Genomic DNA, 12,197 nt, shown 5'->3' on the forward strand with positions numbered 1-12,197 from the left:
CAGTGTCTAAGCGTATGACGTCTTTGCGATAACCTCATCGGTCCCCGTCCCGTCCCGTCAGTCATGTTGGACCTCCACGTCTGGGGTTCGGCGTTTGGCCTGCCGTCCATTGATCCGGAGTGCCTCGCCATCATCACATACCTTCACATCAGCCTCCCCGCCTCAGCCTGGCGCCTGATCCCCAGCAACGACCCGTCCATCAGCCCATCTAGTATGCTTTACGATTTTCCTTCACCCCCATCATCCCTGCTCGGGTTTGAACCTTGTTTGTTAACCGTTTGACCCCAGATACTCTCCCCGCACTCCACCATGAGGGCGTCTGGACGAGCGGCTATGCGCCCATCGTCGACTACCTGGCTTCAAAGTCCCTCGGCGACAACCTGGACGCCGGCTCGACGCCTATCCAGCAGGCGGACCGCATCGCGTACGGTGCATTCTTGACCGCCCATGCTGCCCCCTTGCTGGACCTCTCGCTCTACGTCTCTGCTGCGAACTGGGCCGCCACTACTCGTCCTGCTTTTAGCTCACTCCTACCATTCCCGTTGACATGGACCGTTCCACCGCTGATCCGGGCAGAGGCCGTGAAGCGTGTTGAGCATCTCGGCTTCGCGGACATGGACACTGACTTTGATCCCAATGGCGGCCTGCACCTATCTTCAGGCCGGGATGCTCTCCCTGAAGCGTTTCGAAGGCACATCCCTGCGCGGACTAAGAAGACGATTCACGAGGAGATGACCCCTGAGCAAGCGGTGCTGATTCGACTGTACGGACTGGCCGAGGACTGCCTCTCGGTGCTTGATGACTACCTGAAAGGAGATTCTGAGAAGAACTTTGGCTTCTTTGAGAGTGCTAGCCCTTCATCTCTGGACTGCCTAGCATTTGGCTACCTTGCATTGATGCGTGACGCTCCGGTGCCGCGGTCTTTCCTGAAGGATTGGCTTGAGCAGAAGGCACCTAGGTTGTCCAAGTTTGTGGACGACATCAAGTCAAGAGGTCTGGAGAAGCAGGGCCCTCTTCCATGGGTTGAATCTGGCCATGATACGGCTCTTCGTGTTGGCGCTCGCACTCTCGACAGTATCATGTACAACATCCCAGGCGTCGGCGACCACTACGCTACTGAAGTTAGGAGACGAGCTGAGGAGAATATCAAGGGCATAGATGGGAGAACCTTGATGCTGGCCATGAGCCTCATTGCAACAAGTGCGGTTCTCGGATATGGCTACCACATGTACAGGGCGATGCAGCCTTTTGGATCCCGGATACAAGTGTGGCAGTCGGAGCGGAATCGCTCTAAGCTGAGTCGATTAGGTGCGGTTGGTTCTATACTGGATTCCGCCTTCGGGAGCTATCAAGCTCCACGGACCGCCCCAGCTTATCAGTCAAACGAGGCCCGGTTCGTCGAGACGGACACAGAGGTGGACTAAGCTGGGCATCTTATGATATGAGTGTAATATTACTGTATCTCTATCCTGTATAGGCAGCCTCCAGTGGCCTTAGTGGTACACAAAACGATCCAAGACGACATTGCTTCTTGAAGTCTAGATGTTTTAACTGCGAAAGACATTATGCTCTCGAGTTGAGTTTAATTCTACACCAGATACCCATGTCTTCCACCTCTTGATATATCAGCTTATATCTGCCGAATCTCCTTGCCTGCCATCTCAGGTCGGTCAATCTCCCACTCGTCTCTCAACACTGCAAAAGTCAGGTCGGTCACCAGCAGGCTCTGTCCCAAGCTCCACACAAGCGTGATGGCGTAGAAGAAATTTGCGTTGCCGCTTCCATAATAGATCCAGAGATGGTAAAAAGCCGGTCCGAGGAACGTCGCATAGAGGAGCGTTGATGTCGTGACAAAGGCATACCGCATCAGAGGGAAAACGTGCCGGAACAAAGGAACCACAGAGAGGAAAAGACTCGCGTCCGCGAGAGAGGGGTAGGGCTTGAAGATGGAGAATGTGCCCAGCAGGATGGCCAACACGGCCAACGGCTGAGGGCGCAGACGGATTGAGAGAGCGGCGGGATAAGAGGCGAGGTGAAGCCAGAAGACACCAAGGAAGAAGGCCCGGAACGAGTCAAACATCTCAATGAAGAAGTACCACCACAAACCGACGTTAGGCGTGAGGTCCGACAACGTCAATTGGATGCCGTACGTACGGGCGAGGAAGTCCCACGAGTTGCCAGCCAAGACAAAGGACATGCCCAGTAATGAGATGACGCAGCCCACCACGATGAGAACATTGGTAGCCGCAAACTTGGCGAGGGATGCAACCCGGCGCTTCTCGGGCTGGCGATCAAAGGCGAGGAGAATCAGAGGAGGGAGAAGGAGGATGGGGTACATGGATAGGTAAGAGGCGAACGACAGGGCAATCATGGCGTTGAAGGGAGAACCCTTGATAGCCCTGGCGATAGCATATAGGATGGCGCAGTTGGTAAAGACACCGGTTGATCGTCCTATACATGTGGCGATGGTGTAGGGGTTGAACAAGAAGCTGTTGCATGATGTTAGTATTGGTGTTGAGTACAGCCAAGAAGATTTCCCTTACGCAGCAGCAACGGCGGCGCCAACAAACTTGTTTGTCCGGCGCGGCGATGTAAACAGCTTCGAGCTAGCCGCCTCGCCCGAATTGGAGATCTTGTACAACGCATCGGCGCTGAGGAGGTCTACGGCGATGTAGAGCAGGTGTGTGAAGATGGGCCAGACCTTGACGTCTGGGAGCAGCGAGAACAAGGGCAGCAGCAGCGGCGCCTGATGGAAGACACCACCATCGTAAGGAGAAACGTTATTCGTATATAGGAACAGACCCTCTTGCACTGTAAAAACCCGTGTGAGCGCATGGACTAGAGTGCGCCGGGAGCGAGGGGCTTACATCGCTTGAAGCTTGTGACGGGGGTCGAGATCTCGACGCGGCTGGTTAGGAGGTCGGGGAGGCCGGGAAAGGCGAGGAAGAGGGCGAGCCGGAGCAGAGCAGCGCCGGCGTATACGCTGGCTTTGCCTCGCAATGTCATGATGCCAGGCATTGCATTGCTCGAAGAGGAGCTGGTCGTGGAGGGGGGATCGCGTCGAGGTGTGGTATCGCGATCAAGGTGTCGTTGGAGGCCACTTGGCGGGTTGAGGCTTGGCGGGCCACCTCCACCGGCGGGAGAGGGGCCGCTGGAAGAGCCGCTGGGGCTTTGCTTGGCCGAGCGCTGAATGGACGCTACAAGGCCCTGAGATGCGCTGGAGCATGGGCCCCGGGCGGTGAGAAGCAGACTGGCCAATTGGGATCCGCCATTGCCGCGCTAGACCTAATCGATTTGCACCCAGGGCGGTGCTTCTCGGCATAAAATTTCGCGATGGAAAAAAAAGTTGAGAGACAGAGACAGCAGGAAAAAGTGCCCCGCTGCTTCTACTGCTGCTGCGAGATACAACCATCCAGCAAAAAAGAGCCATCAACAACAACCACAATGGCTCGGATAAAGAAGAAGGGCAAGGCCGGCGCGGCCAAGAACTACGTTACCCGAAACCAGGCGATTCGAAAGCTGCAGATCAGCCTGCCCGACTTCCGAAAGCTGTGCATCTGGAAGGGAATCTATCCTCGCGAGCCCCGGAGCAGGAAGAAGGTGTCCAAGTCGTCGACCAGCTCGACCACCTTTTACTACGCCAAGGATATCCAGTACCTCCTCCATGAGCCGCTTTTGCAAAAGTTCCGCGACCAAAAGGTCCTCGAGAAGAAGATCTCCCGCGCCCTCGGTCGCGGCGATGTCACCGATGCCTCCCGTCTCGAGAAGAACGCTGCGCGACCTGAGAAGACTGGAAAGCCACGATACACGCTTGACCATGTCATCCGGGAGCGCTACCCGACCTTTGTGGACGCCCTGCGAGACCTCGACGACTGCCTGTCGATGCTGTTCCTGTTCGCCAACTTGCCGTCCACCACGTCGGTTCCCGCCAAGATGGTTGCCCGTTGCGAGCGTCTCTGCCTCGAGTTCCAACACTACCTGATCGTGTCGCAGAGCGTCACCAAGTCGTTCCTGTCCATCAAGGGAATCTACTATCAGGCCAACATCCAGGGAGAGGATGTCCTCTGGCTGGTTCCCTACAAGTTTAACCAGCGCGTCGTCGGCGATGTCGATTTCCGCATCATGGGCACCTTTATCGAGTTTTACATGACCCTGCTTGGCTTCATCAACTTCCGACTGTACACCTCCATTGGCCTCAAGTACCCTCCCAAGTTCGACCAGGTCATGGATGAGAACGCCGCCGAGCTTGGCGCCTTCACTCTCGAGGGCAAGACCTTGGTCGGCGCCGAGGAGCACCAGCAGAAGCAATTGGAGGCTGCCGAGCACAAGCCTGACCCCAAAGTCCAGGCTGCTGTTAATAAGGTTATCAAGAAGATCAAGGGTAGCGAAGCCGAAGACGATTCGACACCAGCGACCGAGAATCAAGTGGAGGGTGAGGACCAGGATGCGGGTGTGATTGACAAGTTTGAGCCGGCGGCCCCTGGCGGCGATGTGCTCCCCCAGCCTTCCAACACTGGAAACAACCCCAACAACCTCTTCTCCAACCTGACCATCTACCTCTCCCGCGAAACTCCCCGACAACCTCTCGAGTTCCTGCTCAAGTCTTTTGGCTGCAAGCGTGTCGGTTGGGATGCTGTGCTCGGCGGTGGTGCTTTCACTACTGATGAGCTTGATCCCGCTATCACTCACCAGATTGTCGACCGACCTCCCATCCAGGCCGTTACTGAGGAGGATGGCGACGATGAGGACAACCAGACTTCGCAGAAGCTTGCTGCCAACCGACGAGTCCCTGGAAGAACCTACATCCAGCCCCAATGGGTGTGGGACAGTGTCAATGACGGCGAGCTGAAGGAGCCTCATCTGTATGCTCCCGGCGCTTCTCTGCCCCCCCATCTGAGCCCCTTCGTGAAGAGCGTCCAGGGCGCATACGACCCCACCATCCCTCTCGAGGAGCAGGAGCCTGAGGAGGAAGCCATTGAGGCTCAGAGCGACGGCGAGGATGAGGTTGACGATACTGTTGAGGGTATGGATGTGGCCAACTCAGACGAAGAAGAGGATGGCGAAGACGCAGAAGACGACGAGTTTGGCGGCTTCTCTGAGGACGAGCAAGAGGAGGACGAGGATGAGGACGATGCCGAGCAGCGTCAACAAGAGCTGGAGGCTGAGCTCACTGGCGGTGCCGTCAAGTCCAAGACGCCCAACACCAAGGCCAAGGCCAAGGAGGAGGCGCGCAAGGCGCTGAACAAGAAGGCGCGCGAGGAGGCCGAGGACATTGAGCGGGCCAAGGGCATGCTCAGCAAGAAGAAGCGGAAGCTGTACGAGCAGATGGTGTACACGAATACCAAGAAGAGCGCCGAGGACCAGAAGCTGCGGGCCAAGAGGAGAAAGCTGGAAAAGGAAAAGGCAAAGGGCAAGGCGAAGTAAGGCGGGCGTAGGCGTACGTAATGTAAAAGGCTTCAATGTTTTATACCATTCGGATAGATTCAATTTGCATGCGAAGAAAAGAAGAGAGTTTGTTTAATTTTGTGAAGCTATTGTGAAGTTGGTTATTGGTGAACTGTGATAGAGTGTTTGTGTTTATGCTGGGTGGGTAAAAGAACCTTGTTGTAATTTTTCTACCATGGTGAAAGTTGCCTTGTAAAACTTGAACCTGACAACAACCACACCAACAATTTTCATCTGAGAGATGAGTAATAGGCTCGACTATGTGAGAGGCCAAAATCTCATCCAGTACTACTTATCATTTTAATCATCATCATTTCGTCCCCTCGAATCTGTCATAATGGAAGCTAGCGCTACAGCATGGGAGTTAGACAGCGACGAGATCGCATCCATCGCCTCTGAGGACCTGCGCGAGAACAGACCGAATCGCTGGACGGGACCAAAATCCACATGGCGCACCCTCACGGAAGAGGATAGACTGCTGTGGCAGTCGATGAAGCAGCTCCAGGACCAGGATCTCTCTGTGCATCTCTACAATGCCTTTGCCCTGAAGCGAAGAAGTCGGGATACGGAATCTGCCCGGGACCTGATGGTCAAGACGGTGAGCCACATACAATGCTTCAAGAGAACGGGTTTGACCAAATTTAATATAGGCAGATGGTCAGGAGGCAGTTTGGGCACCGCCAAAGATGTGGACTGCGTGGCCTCTGAAGCACAAACAAGTCCCCAAGGAACGGCTCATCAACAGCCAACCCGACGAGGATGATCGCTTTACGTTTCGCAGACAGGAAGAGATTCTGCCAAGTACCGAGCTGGAGGAGGAGGTTGCAGCAACCATTCTACGGACCGCCAAGCGGCGCTTCCGCAAGAGGATGAGCAACATGGCACCTCGCCCTTCTATCGAAGAGAGCGGTAACGACACACCAGTCGTCCCATCGAGAGAACCATCCATGAAACCTGAAACAGAAGATGAAGGCGAGAGGATGGCGGTAGATGCCGAGGGAAGCAAAATTACCGGTAGAGGGGGACGGAAGACGTACGAGCCGGTAGAGTCTACCAACGATGAGCTATCCTACCAACTGCTGAGGCCATCTGTTCGCCATATTCTATCGCAGCTCGACGCCACACTATCTATCCTTCACAACTCGCGGTTAGCGGGCATGAGCTACATGTCTGATTCCTCAACAGAAGAAGAGTCCGACAGTCAGAGCGGGCACAGGCTGTCTCGTGGCGGTCGTCGAATGCCATCTCACGACACGGACGGTTCTGCACCTCCCACACCCGCCACGCCCAGCAGACGCGGCCGTCCAAGAAAGATCCGTGTCCCTCGTGAGGGAGAGACGCAGGAGGAGTTTCTCTTGCGCGTCGCTCGCGAATCTCACAGGAAGAAGCCGACGACTCCCAAGGACAAGGACGCTGCGTTTGAAGAGTGGATGCGTAAGGGCGATGAAGCTATTGAACGCGAGCGGTCCCTGTCTCTGAAGCGAGGGGCATCTGAAGGACCGGACAGCGATGTTGCAAGTTCGGCCTCTGGGACTTATATGGATCGTAAGCGCGCGAGGTGGGGTCTTCGAGACTGGAGCGATGTGCTTGGAGCCGCTGCCCTTGCTGGCTTCTCAAGCGAGACCATCGCTAGAACGGCACGTCGTTGTGCTGACCTCTTTGAGGAGGGTATGGTGGTTAGGACGCTGAACGAGGTGCCCGTCTCTCAAGGTACAGGTATCAGCGGTGTTGAGTACCGCCCAGAGCCCATCCGGCTCTCATACTCGGACGAGGACGAAGATGCTGATGATGAGAGTGACGGCGCGGCAGGCCTCGTTCAGCGCCGCGTTGCCTCTAGACAAGCATCCCTCGCCCGCTCAAGCCGAAGTCCAGACTCACTCGGCAGCCGACGCTCGACACGATCACCCGCACCGCCAAAGTCTCCGCGTTCCCGGTCAGCATCGGCGGGCGGACTCGTCTTTTGCCCCGTCGCCTCGTGTGATCGAGCTGCACAAGGGTTCACACGCAAGGCCAATCTGCGACGACACATTGAGCTCGTGCACCAGGGCCAGACGGAGGAGATGGACAGCGATGAGGAGGTGGCTGGCGGCGTGCATGTCGATGGCTTCTTGAGGCCCATCGTGCCGGGTAGGGGCTGGAGAGGAGAAGACACGACACAGAGGAGGAGGAAGAGGTTCTATGGGGATCGGAGCCGCGAGACGAGTGTTAACAACGGTGATGCATCGCCTTGATAGACTGTAGGGTGGTTTGTGTGATATCAACACCCACTGGTTCACCTTGATCAATGCGGCGATACTATAATTGACATAATGTGAATATCATTACTTGGTCATCTCAAAAGTCAAAGGGTATCAAGTACTCAAATAACCCTACAACGTTCAAACCCTCAACCGCTCCAAGAACTAGACAGACGCAAAAACACAAACCCAACCACCCCCCAAAACTCCAGATCCAGAAACCGGATTGCAACTGTAGATAAAGGTCTTTCATTTCAAACTCTCATATCAAACCACTCTAATTCAGCCTGGGGCTCTTTCTCCTCTGCTCAAACGTCGTGGGCAGGGCATTCTCACCGCCCTCTACGACGATGGCGTCTATGTTGATGGACTTTTTGGCGCTCCGCGTCACTCGAGTGCTGCGCTTAAACAGCGGCATGGTGCGCTCGGGAGGCATCGACATGGTGCTCACCCGCGGGTTGAAGTTGATGGAACCCGTTGTGAGGTTTGGGTTGACCTCGCGGAGGCTCATGCCGAGGGTGCTACCGTCGGGGGCGCTGGCGTTGGAGGCACGGGGTGGAGGACGGGGAGGAGACGTCATCATCTTTTGAGAGTCGAGATCAGCAAAGACGATGGTTGTGTCCTTGTCGTTGTCACGGTCCTTGGTTGGCGTGGGCATCTCGTCGATGCGAGAGATGATGAGATCGTGAGGCTCAGTGCGAGGCAGGTCAGTTGGGTAGTGGTACTGAACCTTGGCAGGTGTGTCACCCGTAGGCTGGTACTCCTGAAGAGCTGTGCCCGAGATGTCTTCCCGCAGGTTGGCTAGGGGCTGGCACAGCTGATCATTCAGGGGCTCCAGACCATCCTGAAGATCACCAAGGTCGAGCTCCATCTCCTCGCCGAGGTTCTGGACACGGTCAAACGTCGACTTGAAGTGGGCCGAGATGTTGCCAAATGACTCCTCGACAGTGTTGGACAGGGCCTGGACGGACTGGCCGTGAGTCTCGTGATGATGTCCATTCTCCGACTTGGCGCGAGTGACAAAGTCGTCGAGAGCCTCCATCTGGACATCGAGATCCTTAATCTGCTCGTCCACGACGCGGACCGTCTCGGCATGGACAGACTTGGCCGTGGCCTGGATCGAGTTGCTGTGCTCGTTGGCCGCAGTCCAGTCATCCTTTAGCTTCGTCTTGAGCTGATCGCGAGACTTCTTGACCTCGTCCAAGAGCTCGCCCTCCTTGACATCCCAAGATGTCATGCCCTCGCCGTAGTGAGAGACGGCGTTCTCGAGGTTTGTGTTGGCCTCAGCCATGCTCTTCTGAATAAGGACAGCCTTATCGTGAAGACGTGACTCCTGGGCCTCGGCCTGCGTGTTAATCAGGGCAGAGATCTGGGTCATGAGCTTCTGGCGATCGTCAACGGCTTGTCTTCGCTCCTCCTCCAACGCGTCCTGGATACGGGTAGAAGTGGTGGCATTCTGCAACACGATGGTGTTTGTCGCAGCCTGAAGTTGTCGTCGGAGACTATCACACTCGGCTCGCTGGGCTGTGATGTGCTTAACAAGATCTTCAAAGATGGACTTGAAGTCCTTTCCAAGCGCGCTGTATGAGTTGTGTAGCTAGTTCAAATTAGTACATAACCTCCTTTGTATAAGTAGGAAGCCAACTTACCTGGCCGTGGAAAGCCGTCATCTCATTCAGCATATCCGCCGCTATCCTCTCAGCAGAGTGAGAGATAGACTGCAGACTCTCACCCATCCGGTCCTTGACGGTATCGCGTACCACCTTGATCTCCTCCAGCACCTCATCCATGTCCTCCTTTGACTTTTGCTTGCCATCCAGAAGCTGCTTCTTGGACTCGACAAAGGTGCCAAAGTGCTCATCCAGGAATGTCTGTGTTGATGAGAGCTTCCGTAGCTCCTCACTCACAAACTCCTCCATTCGCTTTCCAACGCTCGCGATGTGCTCCTGCTGCTCGTCCTGGAACTCCTCGATTCGCCTTTCAACCATGGAGGTGACATCGGCGACCTGGTCCTGAGATGTGCTCCACGTGTTGCGGTTGAGAGACTGCAGATCCGACTTGCGCTTGTTCTTGGCGTGAAGACCACCGACGTCGCGGACCGTCTTATGAAGCTTGTTGATGAGCTCTCCGCCAACTTGTGTGAGCTTCTCCTCCGTCTTCTGATGTGCTTTTCTGATCCTGGTCTCCTCAGCCAGCGACTTTCGCGTGGCTGAAAGAACAATCTCGGTCTGGTCCAGCACCTCCTTGGTGTCATCTAGTAGGGCCTTGGTGCCCTCGTGATCCTTCTTGAGACCCATGAACGTCGACTGGAGGTTGAACAGTTCCTGGACCTTGTTCCGTAGGTTGCTCTCTAGAGTCTCGAGTTTGGCGGCCTGTTCCTCGTTGACGATGCGGCGCGACTCGCTTTGAGCCGTCATCTCCTCGTATGCCTCGTTGGAGAGGTAGACACCATTGCGCTGGCGGGTAGCGATCAGCTCGCTCTTGAGCTTCTCAATCTCCATGGTAAAGTCCTTCAGCAGCGTCTTCTTCTCCATCATGGGGTTGAGCTGTGGCTTGTTCTTGATGTTCTTGGCCCGGAAGGCGTAGTCGAGCGTCGAGATGGTCTCCTCCAGGTTGCTCTTTGCAGGAGAGATGGTGGCGATGATACAGGTCTTGGTCCTGCCTCCAAGAGAGTCTTGCAGTAGCCGAGTCAACTTGGACTCTCGGTAAGGAATGTGAGAACCGCGGTCGACGAGGGCGTTGATGACTCGGCCGAGAGTCAGAAGAGACTTGTTGATAAGACCAGCCTCAGCGGCGCGCTTGTTCTCGGCGCCTGATCGTTGAATGTTCTCGCTGCCAGCCAAATCGACCAGGTTCAGCTTGCCGGCGCTGACGAGGGCGTCGACGCCGTGCTCGTTGGGCTTCCTCACGTAGGTGGTGATTGTGAAGACAGTGTGACTTCGAGAACTCAGGTCGTTGCACTTTGTGGCCGCCACCTGACGCCTCAAGCTACCCTCCTGAAGCACCTTGACACCCTCGGCAGCTGTCTTGATGTGCTTTTCCTCCATGCCCTGAACCACGGTACTCGTGTGACCCCGCCGTGAGGTGTCGTCGTAGATCTTGAGCTTGGCGCTCTCGTCGGACGAGAGCAGGTCGCGGAGCTCCTCGTTGTAGAGCTCGATGAAGGAGCATTTGATTGTGCTCTCGGCGTCCTCGAGCTCGAGCTTGTTGAATAGCGTCTGAAGAACACGGGGAATGATACCGGCCTCGTCTGAGAGAAGACCTAGAGTTTCGGTCATGTCGCCTGACATTGTGTACGTCTTTCCCGTGCCAGTCTGTCCGTAGGCAAAAATGGTGCAGTTGTATCCGGAGAGCATCTAGTGACAATGGTTAGCAATTGACTTCCAAGCACAGCCAGAAACCTACCTCGTCAAGAATCGGCTTCACTGTATCGTCAAAGACCATGTTCTGGTCGGCGGCCTGGGAAAAGACGCGGTCAAAGTTGTAAGAGCGGTTGCTCAAGGCACTGGGACCCATTGACAGCTCGACAACCTTTCCCTTGACAGCATCAGTAGCAACAACGACGTTGCTGTTCTCGCGGACCTCGCGCTCATTACGGCCGCGGCATCGCACGACGACGGTGATATTTGTCTCCTCTACCCCTGCGTCGGCGTCAAAGTCGCGTTCCTTGCGCTTGGTGCCGACCGTATTGACCGAGGTGACCGACTCGGAGGGCGACACGGCACCGCTGCGCTCCATGGAGCGCGCCGCGATCGAGGATGAGGCGTATCTGGTCGACGAGGCCCTCGTGCCCGCTGTTCTCACGTTGGCACGGCTGCCGGCGCCGGCGCGTAGGCTCGAGGCCATGGCGATCCGGCTATGCTCCCGGTCGGAGCGTGTTGGGCGTTGGTGAGCCACGGTGGGCAACTTCTGGTGGCGAGTCGGGGTGGATGGTGATGTGCGGTGAAGAGTCGAGTGTGGTTGTGGTAATTGTTGTTGTTGCGGGAGCTTTGACGGTGCCCGCTTCATCTAGACATGTACTAGACTTTGACAAGTACGTTAATTGAAATTGAAAAAAAGAAACCCTGGATCCTAAAGTCAATGGCACAGAGGAGGGGATGCCTGCAGAGGGTTTGTTTCAGCAACGCAAGCCTTGTCTGGCGTAAGTAAATGTAAATACAAAGAGGGTTATACCGACATGGTCTATAAACTACCCAAGGCCCTTGTTTAGTGGTGCGGGTCCCATGCGGCAGCTGGGGTCAACACTGGCCATGGCGTCTATCACCACGGCAACGCCCTCTTTCGGCGATACGCCCACCCAATCGAGGCCATCCACATCTTTTGACAACGTTAACTCATGCAAGCCTCCAGCTGTCAGCCAAAGGACGGTCCTCTAGACTGATTTTTCAAAACTCTTGCGCCTTATGTGAAGCCCCCTGAGATCCATTGTCTCAGCGGCCGAGTCTATCTTGCCAGAGACACTAAAATAGCCTGCCTCTCTACATAACCCTCAAGACTCCAACATTAAACCCTCCT

General features: G+C 55.7%; 5 protein-coding genes across 5 annotated transcripts; 3 read left to right on the plus strand and 2 right to left on the minus strand.

Moving 5' to 3' along the window:
• Positions 1-63: 63 nt before the first annotated feature.
• Positions 64-1,424, plus strand: NCS54_00148400 (Hypothetical protein; the record flags this gene model as incomplete). Its single annotated transcript, XM_053147110.1, has 2 exons — positions 64-211; positions 289-1,424. 2 exons carry the CDS (start codon positions 64-66, stop codon positions 1,422-1,424), a joined length of 1,284 nt encoding a protein of 427 aa, XP_053003085.1.
• A 206-nt stretch (positions 1,425-1,630) lies between these two features.
• On the minus strand, positions 1,631-3,066 carry NCS54_00148500 (Hypothetical protein; the record flags this gene model as incomplete). The annotated part of the gene is made up of 3 exons (XM_053147111.1): positions 2,868-3,066; positions 2,544-2,811; positions 1,631-2,489 (listed from the first exon to the last, which is right to left on the minus strand). The coding sequence occupies exons 1-3, from the start codon at positions 3,016-3,018 to the stop codon at positions 1,631-1,633; spliced, it is 1,278 nt and encodes a 425-aa protein (XP_053003086.1). The 5' UTR covers positions 3,019-3,066.
• A 378-nt stretch (positions 3,067-3,444) lies between these two features.
• On the plus strand, positions 3,445-5,424 carry NCS54_00148600 (Pescadillo-like protein; the record flags this gene model as incomplete). The annotated part of the gene is made up of 1 exon (XM_053147112.1): positions 3,445-5,424. One exon carries the CDS (start codon positions 3,445-3,447, stop codon positions 5,422-5,424), a length of 1,980 nt encoding a protein of 659 aa, XP_053003087.1.
• Positions 5,425-5,782: 358 nt separating this feature from the next.
• On the plus strand, positions 5,783-7,676 carry NCS54_00148700 (C2H2-type domain-containing protein; the record flags this gene model as incomplete). The annotated part of the gene is made up of 2 exons (XM_053147113.1): positions 5,783-6,043; positions 6,096-7,676. 2 exons carry the CDS (start codon positions 5,783-5,785, stop codon positions 7,674-7,676), a joined length of 1,842 nt encoding a protein of 613 aa, XP_053003088.1.
• Positions 7,677-7,959: 283 nt separating this feature from the next.
• On the minus strand, positions 7,960-11,690 carry NCS54_00148800 (Kinesin motor domain-containing protein; the record flags this gene model as incomplete). The annotated part of the gene is made up of 3 exons (XM_053147114.1): positions 7,960-9,279; positions 9,332-11,038; positions 11,088-11,690. 3 exons carry the CDS (start codon positions 11,688-11,690, stop codon positions 7,960-7,962), a joined length of 3,630 nt encoding a protein of 1,209 aa, XP_053003089.1.
• Between the last annotated feature and the right edge of the window lie 507 nt (positions 11,691-12,197).

The sequence above is a fragment of the Fusarium falciforme genome, chromosome 1 (genome assembly GCF_026873545.1).
Source record: "Fusarium falciforme chromosome 1, complete sequence".
Taxonomy (NCBI): Eukaryota; Fungi; Ascomycota; class Sordariomycetes; order Hypocreales; family Nectriaceae; genus Fusarium; species Fusarium falciforme.